Source organism: Erithacus rubecula, assembly GCF_903797595.1.
Source record: "Erithacus rubecula genome assembly, chromosome: 2".
Taxonomy (NCBI): domain Eukaryota; kingdom Metazoa; phylum Chordata; class Aves; order Passeriformes; family Muscicapidae; genus Erithacus; species Erithacus rubecula.
In genome coordinates, this window is record NC_136685.1 from 55,114,040 (window position 1) to 55,132,821 (window position 18,782).

Below are 18,782 nucleotides of genomic sequence, written 5' to 3' on the forward strand. Positions count from 1 at the left end.
TTCCGAGCATCCCTGACTTACTCAGCAAGGCTAATTGGGGGGTTTATTGACACAACAGCAATTTTTTAAGAGTAAATACCCTGATGAAAGGAGTTCTAGTATTAAAGTAATTTTTAAAATCTTGAAAATCAAAAACCAGATACCATCAGCATTGGAGAAAAATGGTTGACTTCTGAACTAGTTCAAAGAGAGCTAGGCAGAACTTGCATTTTAGAAAAAAATTTATTTAGACATCTGTTGCTCTTAAATTACAAAAGTTAAAAAGAGCATGCAGTGCACTGACACATCACCAATTATTTCTAAAGCTGTTTTAAGACACAAGGTGGTTTCTTCAAGAGAAGACAACTCAACATGATCCAAACTCAACTATCCATTTCTCGTATTTCTCAATGTCCGCAGCAGAAACAGATTTAGAAACTTTCTTCAAAGCTATTTCAAAGTCTTCCATAGTTGTTGGCATGTGCATTTCATCTCGGGGAAGATTTCTTATTTCTTCTGGTGTCAAGCCTTCAATACGCCTCCTCATAGCCATCAATGATGCATCTCTAGTCAGGAGGGTAAGAAAATAAAATCATTACTCAGTACAGGATGGTGAGTTCAGTTGTTTGAAAGTTCAACACAGCATTTGAATTAAGCTGCTGCACTCAAAAAGACTCAATAAAGAACTGTAAACACTTACAGGAAGATCTCTGAGTGCTTGTACAAGTTACAATACCACGTTATCCATATTTTTTCAAACATGGCATTATCCTCACCAGATATCTGAGCAGCTACTATTCACAGGTTGGCAAAAGAGGTAAAGACAAACTGGTTTAGCTAATGTCACTGCATGGCTATGATTAGCTGCTGTTTATGGTATTTTTAAATAGGAACAAGGTAATAACAATTTCACTCCTCCTAGATATAGGAGGAGTAGCTGGAGTGTTTTGAATGTTCCCTGGTTTGAACAGGAATCCTGCTTCAAAGACAGAGGAGTCACCAGTATCTACCTCCAACCCATACACTCAAGAGTAAATTTTCAAATAGAATCTGTTCTGTCTGTAGCTCCTCAAACTTCTGGCCTTAATGAGCACTGAGTGTTTTTACAAGTGTGTCATTTTATTTTGTGTTAAGTTTGACTACATTTAGATTTCTAGCAGTAAAGCTGGTAGCAGGAGGTGATGAGCTGGTGAGGTGATAATTAGGTAACATTGGAAGGCTGAAGTTCCTACTAAGTAATTGTTATGTATCTTATAATAACAAGAAAATGCTGCTTATCATCTAGAAGTAAAGAAGATGGAAGTGTAATCTTGGTGATATCACAATAGTATATTGTGTCATATCAAAAGGTGAGAATCCAAAGAAAAAAAAACTTACACATTATCTTCTGGAAAGATTTAGAAAAAAGGTTTGAGCATATTCTGTTTCAGCACCATCCCCTCCCCCTAAAGGAAACCATAACGGTCAGACTTCAGGAATTTACTAAGTAATTCACAGAATATTCCAAGTTGGAAGGGACCCACAATGATCATGAAGTCCAACTCTTAAATGAATGGACTGTATAGGGATCAAATCCACAACCTTGATATTATTAGCACCATGCTCTGATCAACTGAGTTAATCTCAGCGTTAGTTAATAAATTAAAATCTCTAAGAGAGATACTAAAATTTCAGAACAACCAATATGTTGCCTCGTTGAACTCTATCTCAACCAAGTATCACCATGCTTTGGCTGTTACCACATCATTTGTAAACCATAGGCTACTGTTACACAATGGGGTGGAGGGGACATTCCATGCATCTAATTTGCTTCCAGAGAGCAGTTAAAAAAAGAAAGTCCAGCAAAAAAAAATTCAGCCAGCCAACCAACAAGCCCATCATACCTTAATAAACTGACAGAGCTGAAGTGCAGCTGCCACCACTTCCTTTTGTAAAGTCATTTTATGGACAGTCATTCCAAACTGAACTCCTGGTGCCTGGAGACGCACCAAAGCTCTATTCAAAAAACAGGCAGCCACCCACTGGAAAACACAGCAGGGGCCAGTTCTGTTCTAAGGGCCTTTCAGCATTGACAGTCCACTCAAAACAATTCAAAGTTAGCTCACACTCACATCTAATCTGCAATTTGTATTTCCTGATGCATCTTGTATTTCCTGAATGTTATTTTAAAATGAAGGTTCACCTTCATTTCCCCCTGATTATATGCTGACTGCTAGGAACTATAGTGTTACCTCTATTACACTCTAGTATTTCCTATGACTGGTTTTCACTCAGGCTCAGCAAACTCTGGACTTCACCTGAAATTCCTATGGGTGGGAGGGTCATTTCAGTAAACCAGAGGTCTTGGTCCATTTACTCCTATGTTTTGCTTGTATCACCAGCGAGGACTGTCATAGTATACAGGTTTGAACTTCACTATGCTTATCTACCATAAAAAAAGCACTTTTAAATCATCCACATATTTTTGTCTCAATGTAAATGAAACACTCATATCCAAGATCTATTTCTCCTCACACTATGAACAAGTAAATAACAGCCTAATACAATACTTTCTTAGTGATTTCAAACCATGTACGTCCAAATCTCAGAGGCTGCTGCCACCTCAGTCATCACTTCAGAGACTGCCACAAATAGAAGATTCAGATGTTTCTTTGTGTTTTTTAAATGTTTACCTTTTTTTTTTCTTTATTTAATAGTATTTGTACAAAGGGGCTTTGGTTAAAAAAATCAAAAGTAATTGTGCACAAATACATACACACAAAATTCACTGAAAAACATTACAAGTATTTTCATCTCTAAAATAAGTGTATTGTTATTCAGTATAAAATTAATTACAAACAACAAACACGGAACAGACTGGAGGAGACAACTGCAGCTAAAATGCACAAAGCATCAGACCAAATAAACTCTCTTTCATATAACATGAACCCATTAGCACCAACTCCTTTCAAAGCAGAACCAAGACTGATCAAAACACCACCAGAAATTCACCTCACAAACCTACAAATGAAACAAATCTCCACAACACAGATTCAGAGCAACTAACATACCATTCCTTTCGCTGACACTGTGCAAGGTTTGTTCAGCAAACCGTACTGAGGCTCCAAACTTAGCTCAGTCTGCAGTGGCCCTGCTGACAGAGCCTTTGGTGGCAGCTGTGCACAGGCTACTTGCTTTCATCCCTGTGGCACAGCACACTGTCCTCTCAGCTGTGCTGACACGTGTCTGCAGAGCCGTGCTAAGGATCTAGGCAAGAAACGGATCCGTGTTTGAGGAAGCAGCCGGGATGTGCTTTTACTGCTGCTCTCTCACCCTGCTCCAAGCACAGCCCCACAGCAGCCTGGCTGGAACAAGGAGCTCAAGCTGCCACTCCTCAGTGCTGCCTCCAAAGCCTGAAAGCAGGGTTACACAGGTGCTTATCAGGTGACAACAGCATCTTAAGCAGCTTCAGTTCTCTGTCCTGTACTGCAGATCTCAGTCTGACACTGTCACAATTGTGCCAGTGCAAGTCTTCTGATGTAAACAGGAAAACTGACACTTGTTTCTCAACAGATCAGTCCTCCCCTTTCCAATTTTTCAAAGAAAATATAAGGGAAGAATTAGAAGATATTTTTAGTTAATTATTTCAGGAATCTAGGCAAAAGAACAGGCCCAAACAACTGTATGCCAACAGTACAGAGGAGACAGGGAAATGAAAGAGGTAGCAGAAAACTTTAGTCAGTCTCATCACAAAAGACCCATGTGCTGAGTACACAGCTCTTGTACCATCACACAAGACTCTACACCCTTTCCATGTCGTGAAGAAGAAAATTCCATGTTTTTATTTTAGTTATTCACATATGGATTTCTGCAGAAGTCATATAACCCAAGCAGAATGACTCTACAAGTTAAAATTTACTATCCTCCGACATGGAATTTAGTCTGTATGAAATAAGGTGGAATTTTACCTAAATCACAGCTTATTAGATTACTAAGTTGCAACTAGTCTTCAAATGGAAAGAGGCAAATATTAATGCAGTATTTCACCTTTTAACAATACATAAAAGACAAATTGCCAGTCCATTTTTATCCAATAACTTCAATCGTGTAAACTGGTTATCTTAAAAAATCTGCAACAGTAATAACACAAATGATGCAATTTCAACTTACCTGCATACATTGGTAATGTCTGCACCTGAATAACCCTCCATTTTCTCAGCTATGTTTGCAAGGTCAACGTCATCAGCCAGTTCCAGCTCTCGCAGATTTATTTTTAGGAGTTCCTCTCTTCCTTTGGCTAATCACAGAAAAGAAAATGAAGTCTGTACAATTTGCTTTTTCAAAATAAATAATAAATGGAAGGAGGATAAGAGTAAAGAATGAGAAAAAGAATATTGTACTTGCTACAAGAGTAAATGCTCACATTTAGATTTAAGCTGGTCCTGAAGTCATAAGTGAATTTGCATACATGTATCAATTAGATTTTTAAACAAGTAACCAAAACTACAGGAATGTTGATAAAGTTTAGATTTCAGAATTTTTAACCACTTCTCTTCCCCAATTCTTCATACCTGATGGTAAAGGAATGTAAATTCTCTTTTCTAGCCTCCGTCTTAGGGCTTCATCAATATCCCAAGGAAAATTAGTAGCAGCAAGTACCATGACCATCTTAGAAGGATCATCATTTTCAGTAGCCCCCCCAACACCTGCAGTGGAGAAAAGAAGAGGCAAAATACACATAAATTTTTTGAAATTTCATCTACAGAGAAAACAGTTCTGCAGTATTAAAGAAGCTGCTCTATTGCACTTTAATGAGCCCAAGCATAATAGAATCACCGAGCGCAACGGAGCTCGCTTTTTCATCTCTATGACAGCCTGCAAGCATAAATGGAAGCTTGGTTTAAACAGCAGCAGGGGCATAGGCCACTGCTCAGACCAGGAAATCCCTCTCTATCATGGCTAGAATGGTTTTACAGCACAGTTGTTTGCACTTCTGCCACAGCATTGGTTGAATTTTTATGTCACCATCTTACAGCAGCTGTGAGGAAACAAAACAACGCCCAACACCACCACCATGCCAAAAACCAGCCTCCCCACAGCATTCACCAACAGCCATGCAAAAGCAGCATGGCCCCCCTACAAGGGGTCTTCACTTCTGAAGTCAAGGCCAAAGGTTCCTTATACACAGGTGGACTGTACAAACTGCCAAAGTGAAAGTTTAAATTTGGATTTTGGACTAAATCACAACTTCTTAGAGACAGATAGAACACCTCAGTTTCTGAATCCTATGGAAATGCTACAATAGGAAGAAGGTAATTTTGTTAAAGTTGCTGCTCTCTGCGTCTACTGCTTTGCTAAAACAACAGGATTAGACTGTGGGATAGCCACTGAGAATCTGCATATAAAATACCATTTATGAATGCCTAAGTAAAAGGATTCAAATAGTTCTTACTAATAAAATTAGATTATGTACATACTTGATATGAGAACAGTATTAGAGCACTGCTGCTCTTTAAAGACAAAAATAAAAGGGTACAACATCAGAGGAGGAGAAATAAATATGCAAATCTTCTGACTCATGGAATTCTATCACAAATCAGTCCACAGATTAGCACTTCTCAGTAGTTCCTTTCCTCCTCTCTGCTCCACAGAATATAAAATGGATACCTCTATAGCAATTCTGCATTGTTAACTGATTTTGAACTTTGTTGATATTAGCCACATATCTGTAGTGAACTCAGTATCTTAAAATGAAAACTCTCTCAAACCACTTCTATAAAACAGAAGATCTTCACTTGTTATTTATATTTTTAGGAGGAAAAAAGATCCCAAAGAAGTTAAATGTAATGCTGCCTTTGAAGTTTAAACAGAAACAGGTAACAGTTCTTTTGAACCACTTTTTACTTAATTTTAAAAGTGAGTGATATGCCAGGCAAAGACTGAGAAGATTTTTTTTTTTCTGCCTCTCTTCTGAAATCTTGTATTTTCCACTGAACCTTCCATGTTCTGGGTCACTAATACAAGATCATTTCGAAAAACTGCTTCTGAAGAATGAAGTTTTCCTTTTTTTTATTTTTCCCCCTCAAGTTTCCTCCAGTCCAGCAGCTGCCAGTGATGAGGTTATTTACCATCCATTTGAACTAGCAGTTCTGCCTTCACACGTCGGCTGGCTTCGTGCTCCTCCGAAGTTCCCCTGCGGCTGCAGATGGAGTCTATCTCATCTATAAATATGGTGGTTGGGGCATAAAATCGAGCCTGAAGAAAGCAAAAGATAAAGCAGAAGCTGAAATAGCTGTTCACTCCCATTTGAGAAGCAGCAGCATATTCAGAGCTGAGCAGTTATGTATTTACCCCAGCTTCTAAGTACCAAACAATCCCCACCCTTCCCTCTCTCAGACCTCAGCACTCAGGTACAGAGCAGCTGTGCATTCATTCAGAGCATTTGAGAAGAGCTTTTGGCAAAGCCCTCTAGTTTTTAGGGCTATAAACAAACATTTCATAAGCTATAGGTAGTTTTCCACATTAGGAGTAACATTTTTAACTGTGAAAGTCATCAGAGAATGCTTGAGTAAGATTTCAGTTAAAGCCAGGATGACTGTTAAGCTGGAAAACCATGACATGGAACCTGTCCAAGAGATAGGTCAACTGTGAAGCAACTGACCTTTTTGAAAACAAGAGCATTTAAAGACAAGGACAATAAAAGCTATTGTATTAGAGCAGTTGAGATGCTGCTCATTGTGTTACCTGCATTTTTGACCAGTCACATTAAACAAGCTGGTATCCTGCCTAGCAAAAGATCTTTTATTTCCTGCCTTTTCTGATTACTGTAATTGCAACTCTGCTGTCCCCTTCAGCACTGGGCAACATAGCAAACACTGCACACACATCTGCTAACACATGGAAAAAAAAAAGACAACTATTTTCTGAGTATTATTTCAAGCATTGCATGCTCTGAAGCCAAGTACAGTTTGGAAGGCCACTTCTTTTAACCACAAACAAAAAACCACCCACAAAAACAACAAAACACACAGCCTAAATAAGGTTCTCACCCAGAAAGCAATTAATTCCATCCCTAGATTTACATTCAAGTATGTTTTGCAGCACTCACCAATAGTGAGCTACCTCTAATGTAGCAAGCTAACCCTGAAAATAAAAGACAACCTATTTTGCAGCTTTTATAAATCCATTTAGGAATAAATCTTGAAATGTAAATGGGCAAATCAGAAATGCCCCTTGCATCTGAAGCTTGGGGAGCTGTTTATGAATGCTGAGTTTGAAACCTTGGTATGTTTTCACTGTTCCAGAGGTGATTCTATTTCATTATCCCACTGTTCATGTTCAGAAAATTAAATCACCATTTCAAACAGCAGACGAACAAGTTTCTCAGATTCTCCTCTGTATTTTGAGGTAAGTGTGGAGGAAGAAACATTGAAAAAAGTTGTCTTGCATTCAGTGGCTACAGCTTTTGCTAGGAGGGTCTTTCCAGTACCAGGAGGACCAACCATCAGCACACCCTATTAAAATGAAAAAGAACCACTTTTAGGACAAGAATCACAACAGAATGTTACAGTTTGTTTAGGGTAATAGTAAACTACTGGATGTAAACTTTCCCTTGAAAATTAATTCAAGGGTAAGTAACAAGGATCATTGCTTACTCACAAACATGTAGCAACGACAGTGTGCAGGCATCAGGCTGACATCTTTATTTTGTTGTTATTATTTACAATAAATGTTGTACTAAAACGTGGGAAGAATTCATTTAAACTGTAGAACTTTTGAAACTTCTTGCTCTGCCAAGATCCAATCTCAAAATCCTACTTATGATTGTAGCAGCAGATTTTTCATACCTTCCACGGTCTCCTAATCCCCTTGAAAAACTCTGGCATCCACATTGGTAAAACTACAGCTTCCTTAAGCAGCTTTTTGGCTTCTACTAAATCAGCAATGTCATCCCTAACAGGAAAGAGAAAGTTGTTAGACAGATTCAGACAGCAGGCATAAGAATTACTCCACACCTCAAAAAACCACACAATTAAACTTCTGGTTATGCACTGGCTGTCCCATAAATCAAATTCATTTTCCTGAATTATTTATGTTCTAATGGGAAAAGCCTGTAACAGCTGCAACTGACATTGCCTGGCAGACTCCACATGGATGCAAAAACAAAAAAAAAACATTAACTATTTCACTAGAGCACCACTGTCAGTATTTAAAGAATACTGACAAGCAGAAGAAAGGTTAGTTAAACTTAGGCTAACTACCAATTATACTCTCCTGTTTTGCTGAGAAGTTGGATGTCCATGAAACTTAAATACCATCTTTCATTGTTACAAGAACAACTTGTTGAAGACTAGCAAAGCAGAATTAAACAGAATTTTTAGAATTCTTTTTCAGAGTTACAAAAATATTAATTCTTGGATACCTTATAGGGTGGTCTTATTTCCTTGAAAGTAACTTTCAGGGCATTCCTCTTATCAGTATGTGCCCAAGTAACATTCTGGTTACAAAACACATCTATTGAAGAATTAGTTTCAAATCTGAAGTTGCAATTTAGGATTCAATACAAAAACTGAAACATATATTTAAACTGAAATACAAGACAGTTTCATGCACACAAAGTGTTTTGTGGGACAGGTCAGGTTTTTTTTAAAGCCAACTTTATTTGCCAGAAGATTTTTTTTTCTCATTTAATCCTCACAAAACCACCTAAGCTTGGAAACATTTGGAACACAAAACAACCTTTATATAAAGTTTAATATTTAACACATTTATGTAAAGGTACTGGCACATGGCTGTATTTTATACTGGTGGCCACATTACATCCAGCAGCATTTCAAAGGCTTCCAATATTGACACAACTTCTTTGTAAACCAGTTTTCTGTCTTGATATGTCCCAGAGTAGCAAAACAGATTTTCAAATGAAGAGACACTGACAGATATTAGAAACTTTTACATTGCAAAAGAGTATCTCAAGAACTGATTTTAGGACTCAGAAAATTTTGAGAAGCTTTGTATGGCCAAGTTGGGCAGGACTTTTGGCAACCTGACTTAGAGAAGGATGTCCCTGCCATGGCAGGGGACTGCCTTACCTGATCTTTAAAGGCCCCATCCAGCCCAAATTATTATATGAATCTATGTGTGGAAAAAATTTTTTTTGACCTCTAGAAGAATTCAGCTACATTAGAAGTTTAGCTGCCTATTTAAAGGCAGTATGAAAAACCTGTATGTACTTTTTATACATAAGTATCTGTTAAAATACTTAATTCTTGTCATATCATGTGAGAGGAAATAGGAACAACACAAAAGACTAGCAGCAAACTGCTGCTCAAACTTACCATCGAATGTTTGGATTCTGAGAAATTATATCTCTTTCCAAAGCTTCTACTAAATCTTTGTCATATCCAGTACTATCAAATTTCTTTGGTTCAGACTCTGAGATCTCAGATGTGGATTTGTTCTATATATAAAGGATATAATAATGTAAATACATAACAATGGTTATGCTACTAATGAATTTTTTGCCACAAGTCCACAACAGCATCATATTTTTAGAAGGTGGCAATATAAACTAGCATGAAAATTATGAAGCATCCATATTACAGCTGCACTGCAGGATGGATCTGTGTGTTTCATCCAGATTTCTGCCCTGGTTACATTTCCTTCTCCCCAAAGTCAGCACATTGTACTGATACAGCTTCTTTCTTTTGGTACCTAATCAAAACTGCATACACCTATCCCAGTTTCTGCCTCTTCCCCCACAGAAATCTGAAGTTATCTGAGACGGAGTAGGAGAAAATAATATGTAAGACTGAACTACAAAGTGTCACACTGAGAGTATCTCAAATTCTCAAAGTGTCATAAATATGCCATGTATATGGGACACACACACAAAAAAACCCATTAAGCATGACTTCCACATGTAGAATGAGCAATGGTGATCTGCAGGGAGACCATGGGGTAAAACCAGAGCTAATTAACTGATACAGAAGCATGGACATGAACAGCAGAGAAGCAGCTCTGCAGCAGAGTTAAAGCAAAGAACCTCATAGTTGAAAGGGCTCAAACAGCAGAGACCATGCAACTGAAAGGAAATAAAATGCACTAGACATACCCTGGTTTTATACATTTAACAGCAAGCACTGGTGATGGCAGAACAACTGTAAAAGAGAAAAAGAGACCTATCCTGTCTCTCTGTGGGTATATTCTGATGGAGAGAGGATTATCACTCAAAGACAATCTAATTTACCTCCTAATAAAAGTAGTAGCTTACACAGCTAAACAATTCCACCCTTGGAGATTATACTACCTCCACAGGCCATTACACCTTGCCACAACTTAAAGCTGCCAAAGCTAACAAACTATTGCATGGATATTTGATTTATTTAGACCCTGGAAAACTATGAATCTACTATTTCCTATATGGTCTCTTACTTCGGTCATCTGCTAAATTTATAGAGACCAGAGTACAAAGCAAAAATTAAAGCACTCTGATTGCCAAGAACAGATCATAGTTCAAGTATGTTGGGGTTTTGTTCCTTACAACTGAAGGGTATGGAGCTACAACATCGCTTCAAAAGGAGAAAAAAAACAAAACAAAACAAAACAGGTAAGGGCCTCGTTTAAGGATTAAGTACATCTCGATATGCTTTGGAAGAGGCAAGTCAATCATGGTTTAAATTATACCTCAAAGTAATTAAGCCACAAGGACGTCCCATGTGAATGAGCTCCACCATGTTCTACTTCAGAAATTCAGCAGTATCATTTTAAATAAGTGCCTTCAAGTTGCAGTGAACACGTCACAGAATGGGTCAGGCTGGAAGGGACCACATGGGGTCATCTGCTCCAGCCTCCTGCTCGAGCAGGGTTGTCCCACAGCACATGGCACTGTGTCCAAAGGGATCTTGAGTGTCTCCAGCGAGGGAGACTCCACAACCTCTGGACAATCTGTTCCAGTGCGTGGTCACCTGTGCTGTAAAGTTCTTCCCCATGTTCAGCTGGAGCTTCCTGTGCATCAGTTTCTGCCTGTTGCCTTTGGTCCTTTGTCCTTTTCCACCAAGGAGAGCCTGGAAACATCCTCCTGACACCCACCTTCAGATACATTTACCAGACCTCAACTTCCCAGAGTGATTGTCTGTTTTTAATTAATCCATGACCAACACTGTGCACAAAGAAAAGACACCTTACAAGGCAAGATTTAAATCAGCACACCGACACAGACAGAAGAAACATTTCATAGGCATGTCACTTTCTAATACACTCAGTAGCAAGAAAGCACAACCGAGTTTCTCAACTCCATGAAGTTATTTGCAAGTTTACCTTTTCTTCTTTTCCTTTATTTTGCTGATCCTTTTTTTCCCGGCTGCGGACTGCCTTGCCCTTGTCATTGGGGTTTCGAGAGGATGGACGGTGAGAGCCTCTGACAGCTGCACTCACACGATTATTGTGACCTCTGCAATCACTGCACGGAGCAGACAGGCGCTTCCTGGGTCCTGGCGAAGGTCTAATTAGTTGTAACATATGCAGAAAGCCTCAGTGTAAAGCCACTGGTGAGCACTACATAACCAAATCAACTGCTTACACACTGCAAAGACACTTTGCTCAACATCATCTGTATGCCAGGAACAAGACTTTTAGATTATGACTAAAAATCCATTTTCCCTGTGCAACAAGCTCAGTGTGTACTTGCTTAAACAAGTGCCTTGCTTTGTATATTTCATCAGTAGAAATATGGAACTTAGAAGAAATGAACAAACGAACAATAATTTGACAATACAGCTAAAGTAATCTAACAGTCACTTTCCATCAAAAATGCACATTTGGATGTACTCCTGTCACCTTCTTCATGCTACCACAGCCATGCATTAGAACCTCAAGTGACCAGGTCAGATAGCTACTCACAAAAAAAAAAACGAATTAAAAAAACCAAAAACACTAGACACACAGAAGGCTTCAACATCCTGAACCAGCTAATTAATGCCAACAGAGACAAAAGTGAAATAAAAACTCAAAATCAAAAACAAAACAACTCAGGCAACAGTGTGTGAGGGGAAAGAAACTTGACATTAGTCAGGACTATGTAAAATAAAACCCCTAGAACATCCTGGATTAGGCTGCCTCAAAATGACACCTCCTCCACCACAAATGGTGTCAAGCTGCTGGTGCAAGTGTTACACATCTAAACTCAAGAACAAAAACTACACCACAACAGGCTGAAGTCAAAGCACATTTTGTCCTGATAAATATTAATTTAGGTCTTCAGGTTTCCTCTTACCTACGTTCAGCAGGTACTGGCAAAGACCAGACTTCTGCATCATGAGCTGGTAATTCTTGTTGTGAGGCTTTCAATGGAGTATTGTCTAGTTTAAAACTCTCCAGTGTTTTCATTATATCTTTCACATGCTTAGCTTCCACACTTATCTCCTGCCAAACCTGATTAAAAAAAAAAAAAAAAAAAAAAAAAAAGGTAGATTAAGCACACTGGAAATAAGTTTGTAACAGTCCTCTGTTCAAGCCCATGTAATGCCTGGATGGATTCCACAGGGTTTAACAAGCTACCTAATTCTACTTCAATAAACAAGAATTATGCACATTAGATATCAAGGAGGTTTTCTGTCTTCCTCAGCATATTCAAAGAACAAAGAGATTTTGGATTTAACATCAAAGAGACTTTTGACAAATTTTGCTGATTAAACAGGTATGACAGAACCTAATAGATATTTTAACAATCAAAAGTATCAACCTAATAGGCAGAATATCACCAAAAAAAAAAAAAAAAAAAAAAAAAAGAGGGTTTTTGTTGAGGACAAATTATCAACTTGCTATTAAGGACCTTAGTCCCACTAAAACATTGAGGGAAATAAGACCTGAATGATGCCAGACTAAAAAACCTGAACATAACAGGGGTACTCATCAGCAGAGCTGCCAGGACAGACAGTGCAGTGGCTCCTCAGAGCCATGTTCCATTGACTGTTCTGCCACTGACAGACAAAGAAGTCATAAAGATGACTTAAACAAGTCTATTTTTCCCCCCCCAAAATGCCCAAGAAAAGTGCTATTTACCTGCTGCCATTTCTGTTGCAGGTAGGTATCTCTCACAGAGTACAGATACTTATTCATCTGGTCAAGAACCCCCTGGTAGTAGACCATTGCAGAGTCATAATTCCCCAGCAAGGCATATTCACGGGCCAGCTTCACATTCTCAATGATCATAACAAGGCTCATGTTCAACATGAAGCTGGAAAAAAAAAAAAAAAAGGAAATATTAAGGTAATTAAAAAAACAACTGAGTACTGAAACAATTTTTTGTAAGTATTTTCATATGCTTATTACCTCATTTGGCATATCAAAACATAGAAGTTGGGAAAATCATGGTTACAAAAAAAAAAACCTAAAAAGTCCTAAAATTAATGTCATACATATAAAAAAGATAATTGATATTCCACTAGTAGAAATTAAACTTTTCACATCACAGCTCTGTTTCTTGTCACAGAGATTGCGTCCAAAAGCCCATATAAAATAAATAGATTGAAATGCATTATTACAAGTCACAATTGCATAACTCTTTATTCTACTGTTACAAAAATTAGTATTTTGCAGTGCCTGGTCTGTGTTGTGTGGTTTAAAAAAATCCCAAACAAGCACAAAACCCTTCTTCCTAATGCATTATGTTTTGTTAATTTTTTTTCACCTTAACACTCTGTGTGTGTGAACTTTAATAGCCTGATTTGGCCTTCTGGAAAACACTATTCTTCCATTAGCTTGATTTTACAATTTTATTTAATGTTTCTTTGAAACAAATATCCACCTTCCATGCCCAGTTTGCACCTTCCTATCACCTTCATTCTTACACCTAAAAAGAAAAACATCCTGAAAAACATCAAGGCTGTTTAAGTTATCACTGGAAGGTAAGCCAAAGCCACAATTAAACATTTAGTGTATAACTACCCATTTTATTTAACGTATTGTACAAACCATGCTGGTTTTCCCTGTCAGTGGTGCTTGTCTGTGTTTTTTTTGGAGCAAACATCACAGACTGTGAGTAGTTCCACTTTGCAGCAGTAACAGAATCTGTGCTTTTAGATTAGAACAGCACAGAAGTATTATTTATACAAGTACAGTAGAAGTGGACTCATTCTTTACAGTGCCACTGTCCACAGAGCAGTTATCCCACATTACTGTCAGTGTCCTGTACATCCCATCCCCTCCCTCTCCAAGATATTTGTGCTGTCTCGACTTTTCTTGTCTCTTACACACCAAGAATTTCCCCACTCTCCTCATAATTTCCTAACCAGGCACAGGAAACATTAAAATCAGCAAAAAAGCACGCCTGCAAGAGAGCCATGCTGTTTTCATTTTGGTACCTGCACCCAGTGCCAGGAAGAAGCAACTGCAGACAAGCAGTTCCAGCTAAGCCCTGGGATGAAGCATACTTGATACAGATCAACTATTTAAAGAATGTAAGAGGCACTGAATTCACATGCGCAACAAACAGACTTAAGACTGAATATATTTCAGGACCAGGTCAGGGTCGGACACATCATCAGAGGTTTCAGAAGCCACTCTTTACACACACCTGCCAACCTATTGCTAAATTGTGAGCTCTCCATTGTAAAGAGGGGCTGCTAAGTACAAATCAAACAATTTAGGGCTTTCACTCCTTTTCCTGTCCCCTTCCCAATTAGTTTCATGCACAGAAACACAGCTCAGGCATTCCTGAGCCAACATCCTCTTCTTTTTTTGCTTCCTTCCTCTTCCTTCCCCAGCTCCCCTTGGAGCAAAGAGCTGCTATCAAAAATTTGAGTCCAGAACAGCAAAAACTCTGTCAGCAGGGGAGGTGAAGAGAGGCTTGTGAGAGCCCAAACCCATCCCAGCAGAGGGGACCCACGGGGGTGAGCAGGAAACCTGCTATGACAGAACTCCAGCGTGCAATCTCACTCCGGCCAGAGACTGCCCAGCTGGCCAGCATGGCTACAAACTGATACAGTTAATGTGGCCACCAGCTACAAAGACTAACTATCCCTGGCATACTCTAGGCTTTGGAGACTTAGTTTGGCTTGAGAGTTTTGTTGGTTTTAAGCTCAGGAAAAGAGAAAAGAGCCTGAAGATGTTTGTCAACTGCTGTATGGATCATCACACAGATGTTAACAGAGTTTTCCCTGCTGTATTTAGGAGCAAGCTTTTCTACTCCTGCTCATCCTACCAGATACACCTGTTTGCCTGTCCTGAGGATTCAAACCGATGACTAACACTATTGAAATCACACGTTGAGCAAGATGCTAATAGACATTTTAAAAATCAAGTAATAGCAAGTTACTAAAAGCAAACTAGACTTTTAAATACAGAGGGGAGTCATAGGTAATATTTTTTTCACTGAATGTTGTAGAGCAATCCAAGCAGAACAGCAACTTTATGTATACAAAAAAAGAAAAAAGTTTGCAGAAATAGTTTTCATTTGGAAATGCAAAAATAACTAGAAAAAAAAACCCCAACAACCTTAAACAGGCTAAGTCAGAAACATATGAAAGCTTGAGACCAAAAGGATAGCACAGCATATAATAAAAGAGTCAATGACATTTTCAGGTTAGAAAGGGCATAGAATGTAAGGACAGAAAGTAGAAACAAACATGTAAGCAGAATAAGCTAGCAGCTCCTGGGAAGAAAAACAGAAAAAAAAAAAGGCATTCACTCAAGTTTATAATGCTATTGGAATCTACCCGTTTCATCAGTGCTATTGAAAATGCAAGACAATTTGGTTTAAACCAGAAGACCAATTTAATTTGTTGCTTCATCTTGACTCATGAGAGAAAAATAGCTTGAAGTGGCTTTCAAATACAAGGCTCCTGAGTACAAGTGAGGCAGAAAAAGCTGCTGGTTCTGCTTATGTCTGGACACGCCACTGCTGCTGCCACTTGACTTCAGGCAGTCTCAGAGCTGATACACTAAGGACAGTCCATGGGTCTGCTGCACTTGTAAGTGAAGTTTCTAAGCAGTTCTAAGGGGAAAAAGAAGAGTTAGAGTACTAATCTGTAGATTAGTAGATTGAAGTTTGTGGCAGAAGGTCACAATATACTGGGGCAGCTCAGCAGGGTGGAGGACATGGGAGAAGCGTGACTACACACAAATCCAAAACTGAAGAGATTAAAACTCTCACAAAACTAATCCTGCACTACTTAATAATTTTTAAAGTATGTACTTAGCAATATCACATGTGTTTACAAATACTTGGTGCTATCACGTAACAGGATGTCAAAGCAGCAGGTCTGCACTTATCAGCCACAACCTTTCCATGAATCATGACCACTGGAGTTATCTAGGTTCCAACAGCTGCCGAAACAGTGAAGAGCTCATAAAGTTTACAGCAAACAGGATAAAAGGAAAATAACCTAAGCACTTTGTCTTGCAAGTTTAGTTCTTCACTGTGTACAAACACACAAACTTCACAACAAGAATAATCACTCTTCACACCAGCTGTGAGTATATAAGGTTCCCTGAAATTAACCCACCTCTAGTTACAAAATACGTTTTATCATTTGCTGCAAGGGCCTACAATATTTACAGAGTATAAAACAGCCAAGTCCAGTAAGGGTTGAACCTAACAAAAGTTCAAGCTCCCTACAGCTTATTTTTGTATTTCATTCGAAAGACACCAGCTTAACCATTATCAAGAAAACACTGGGGATACTTCAATGTTTTCCATAATAACTTCAAGAAACCATCAGTAGAAAGGACTGTAAGTAACTTCTGTTCACAGCCATACATTAGAATCCAGGAACACTGCATCAATCCTGTAACACAAAGAAGTCCCCCAAACCTTAAAAACTAAAAGAAGAGATTGATATGCATATATTAATAGTGAATATTAATACTGAAGTGTGCAAATTACTGTTGTGAGCCTGCTGATTCGAAGAACAGCATGAGCCACACAGGGAAAATACTTCCAAGGAGTTCTTTGCTCCAACCTTAATGTCTGGACAAAGCCGGAGCCTGAATTTTGGCAGAGCGCACACGTTTCCATTATGTCAGCCTGCCATACAGGCTCTGACATCAAAGCAGCCGTGTAATATTTGCAAAGTTCTCTTGGCAAGCCAGATGAGAAAAAAACACCCCAAAGTAACAGCCTTCAGGAATCAGGAATTTTTACTGATGACACGATGGCCTGCATCACCTCTGAGCTCCCTTTCACCTGTAATACTCTTCATCATAACATCCACAGCTAGCAACATTTGCTATCAACAAGTGATTGCGCTGATTACTTGGGAAGAAGAGTTGCCAGACTTATTGGACGCTAAACAAAGTGGTTCTCGTGCCGTTGCTGTATGAGAAGAAGAACCACCAGCAGCCACAAACATAAGCATGGCTGGCAGTCCGTGCGAAATAAAAAAACATTAAAAAAAACAGTCACTAGGTAGAGATACGCCTAGCATGTGATTTTATGTTTTCCAGGCTAAGCTTCTCCGAAGGCTTTATCGGACAGGCTACTTTCTTCCTTCTTCATTCCTTTGATCATCAATGTTAAACTAACAAACTTCTCTGGAAGTTCAGAGAGATCCGCGGCTGAACAGATATCTGGAATTGCTGCCTGAAGCTTCTCTCAGGAGAAAAGACTTGCACCATCGCAGATTACCGCACATTAACACAAAGCCCCAAGCCCGAGAGAGCAGGTGGAGGGTGCAGGGACACTCAGGAAGCAGCCGGGCGGGTGGCGGGGCCGGGCGCTCCGGCCGCACACCTGCGGGCAGCCGCAGCCCCCGGCGATGCCCGTGCGCGCCGAGCACGTGCGAGCGCAGCCCGACATCGAGAGCTCCGCGGTCGCTGTCGCGACAGCAGCCCCGGCCGCGGGGCAGAGCAGCCGGAGCCCCCGCGCCCGGCACCGCTCGGGGTGGTCCCACTCGCGGGGCGCGGCCATCGCCCCCCGCCCGCGCCCGCCGGTGCTGCGGCCCCTCTCGCTCACTTACTCCTCTCCGGAGCTCGCACCCGCGGCGGCGGCAGCAGCTCCCGGCGGCACCACCCACGACCCCTTGGCTTCTTCCGCCCCCTTCCTCCTGCCGCGGCGCTGGCCCCGCCCCGGCCCTGCCCGCCGCCTCCTCCCGCCGCCGCCGCCGGCAATTTTTGAAGGCAAATCCGGCTGCGTCACTTCCAGCCTGGTGGGACGGGGGGAAAGGTTCGCCTGGCCGGGCGTAAGGAAGTGGTGCATGTTTGAGCGTTATTACTAAAAGCAAAGAGATGCTTTGGTTTTAAGTTTTAAAATTTAGTTTTTTAATATAGCCGTTAAGAAAAAAAAAAAAAAGCAATAGGAAAAGAAGCAACTGCATTGGCCGGGAATCGAACCCGGGCCTCCCGCGTGGCAGGCGAGAATTCTACCACTGAACCACCAATGCTTGCGCTATGAGTCTTCCTTCCCTTTCTGAGTCGAAGGTGACAAACACAAAATTCTTTACCCCACACACCTACCTGAGATCCCGCCCTGGTGATCACAGGTCTTCATTCGGCTATTTCCGTAATTCACAAATGTGAATTTCACCGAGTGAATAGCAAGCACCCACTTCTGTCTATGTGTTCTTTCTTTGACTTGTCTGCACCTCTTCAAACTTTCATAGATTGTGTTGTCCTGGGGAAGAAAACACATCTGAGAGTGCTGAGGAAAACCTGCTGCTGAGCGGAGTCAGAGCAGGAAACTGCCCTTTAAGTGTCCCTGATGGACCAGCACCTCGTCACCTGTCTAAATAGACTCAGCTGCCTAGCAACAAATAGGATCTAAAGGCTGGGTACAATGCAGGAGGTTTATGATAGTCCTTCAGGGTGAACTCCAAACCCCCACAGCAGTA

The 18,782-nt window shown here is 40.1% G+C and overlaps 1 protein-coding gene across 5 annotated transcripts; it reads right to left on the reverse strand.

The window, feature by feature from the left end:
• Positions 1–203: 203 nt before the first annotated feature.
• KATNA1 (katanin catalytic subunit A1) lies at positions 204–18,042 on the reverse strand. 5 transcript variants are annotated; one of them, XR_013773500.1, is made up of 12 exons: positions 17,913–18,042; positions 13,018–13,192; positions 12,230–12,387; positions 11,275–11,458; positions 9,294–9,415; positions 7,806–7,911; positions 7,314–7,472; positions 6,087–6,213; positions 4,530–4,664; positions 4,129–4,255; positions 3,030–3,225; positions 427–545 (listed from the first exon to the last, which is right to left on the reverse strand). XR_013773500.1 is itself a non-coding variant. In XM_079299286.1 (11 exons), the coding sequence occupies exons 2-11, from the start codon at positions 13,186–13,188 to the stop codon at positions 347–349; spliced, it is 1,488 nt and encodes a 495-aa protein (XP_079155412.1). In that variant the 5' UTR covers positions 13,189–13,192; positions 17,909–18,039; the 3' UTR covers positions 204–346. The 5 variants fall into 5 exon arrangements, 4 of the variants coding, with proteins under 4 accessions (XP_079155412.1, XP_079155413.1, XP_079155410.1 ...); XM_079299286.1 differs by lacking the exon at positions 3,030–3,225 and having other exon boundaries at positions 204–545; positions 17,909–18,039; XM_079299287.1 differs by lacking the exon at positions 3,030–3,225 and having other exon boundaries at positions 204–545; positions 17,913–18,018.
• Positions 18,043–18,782: the final 740 nt, after the last annotated feature.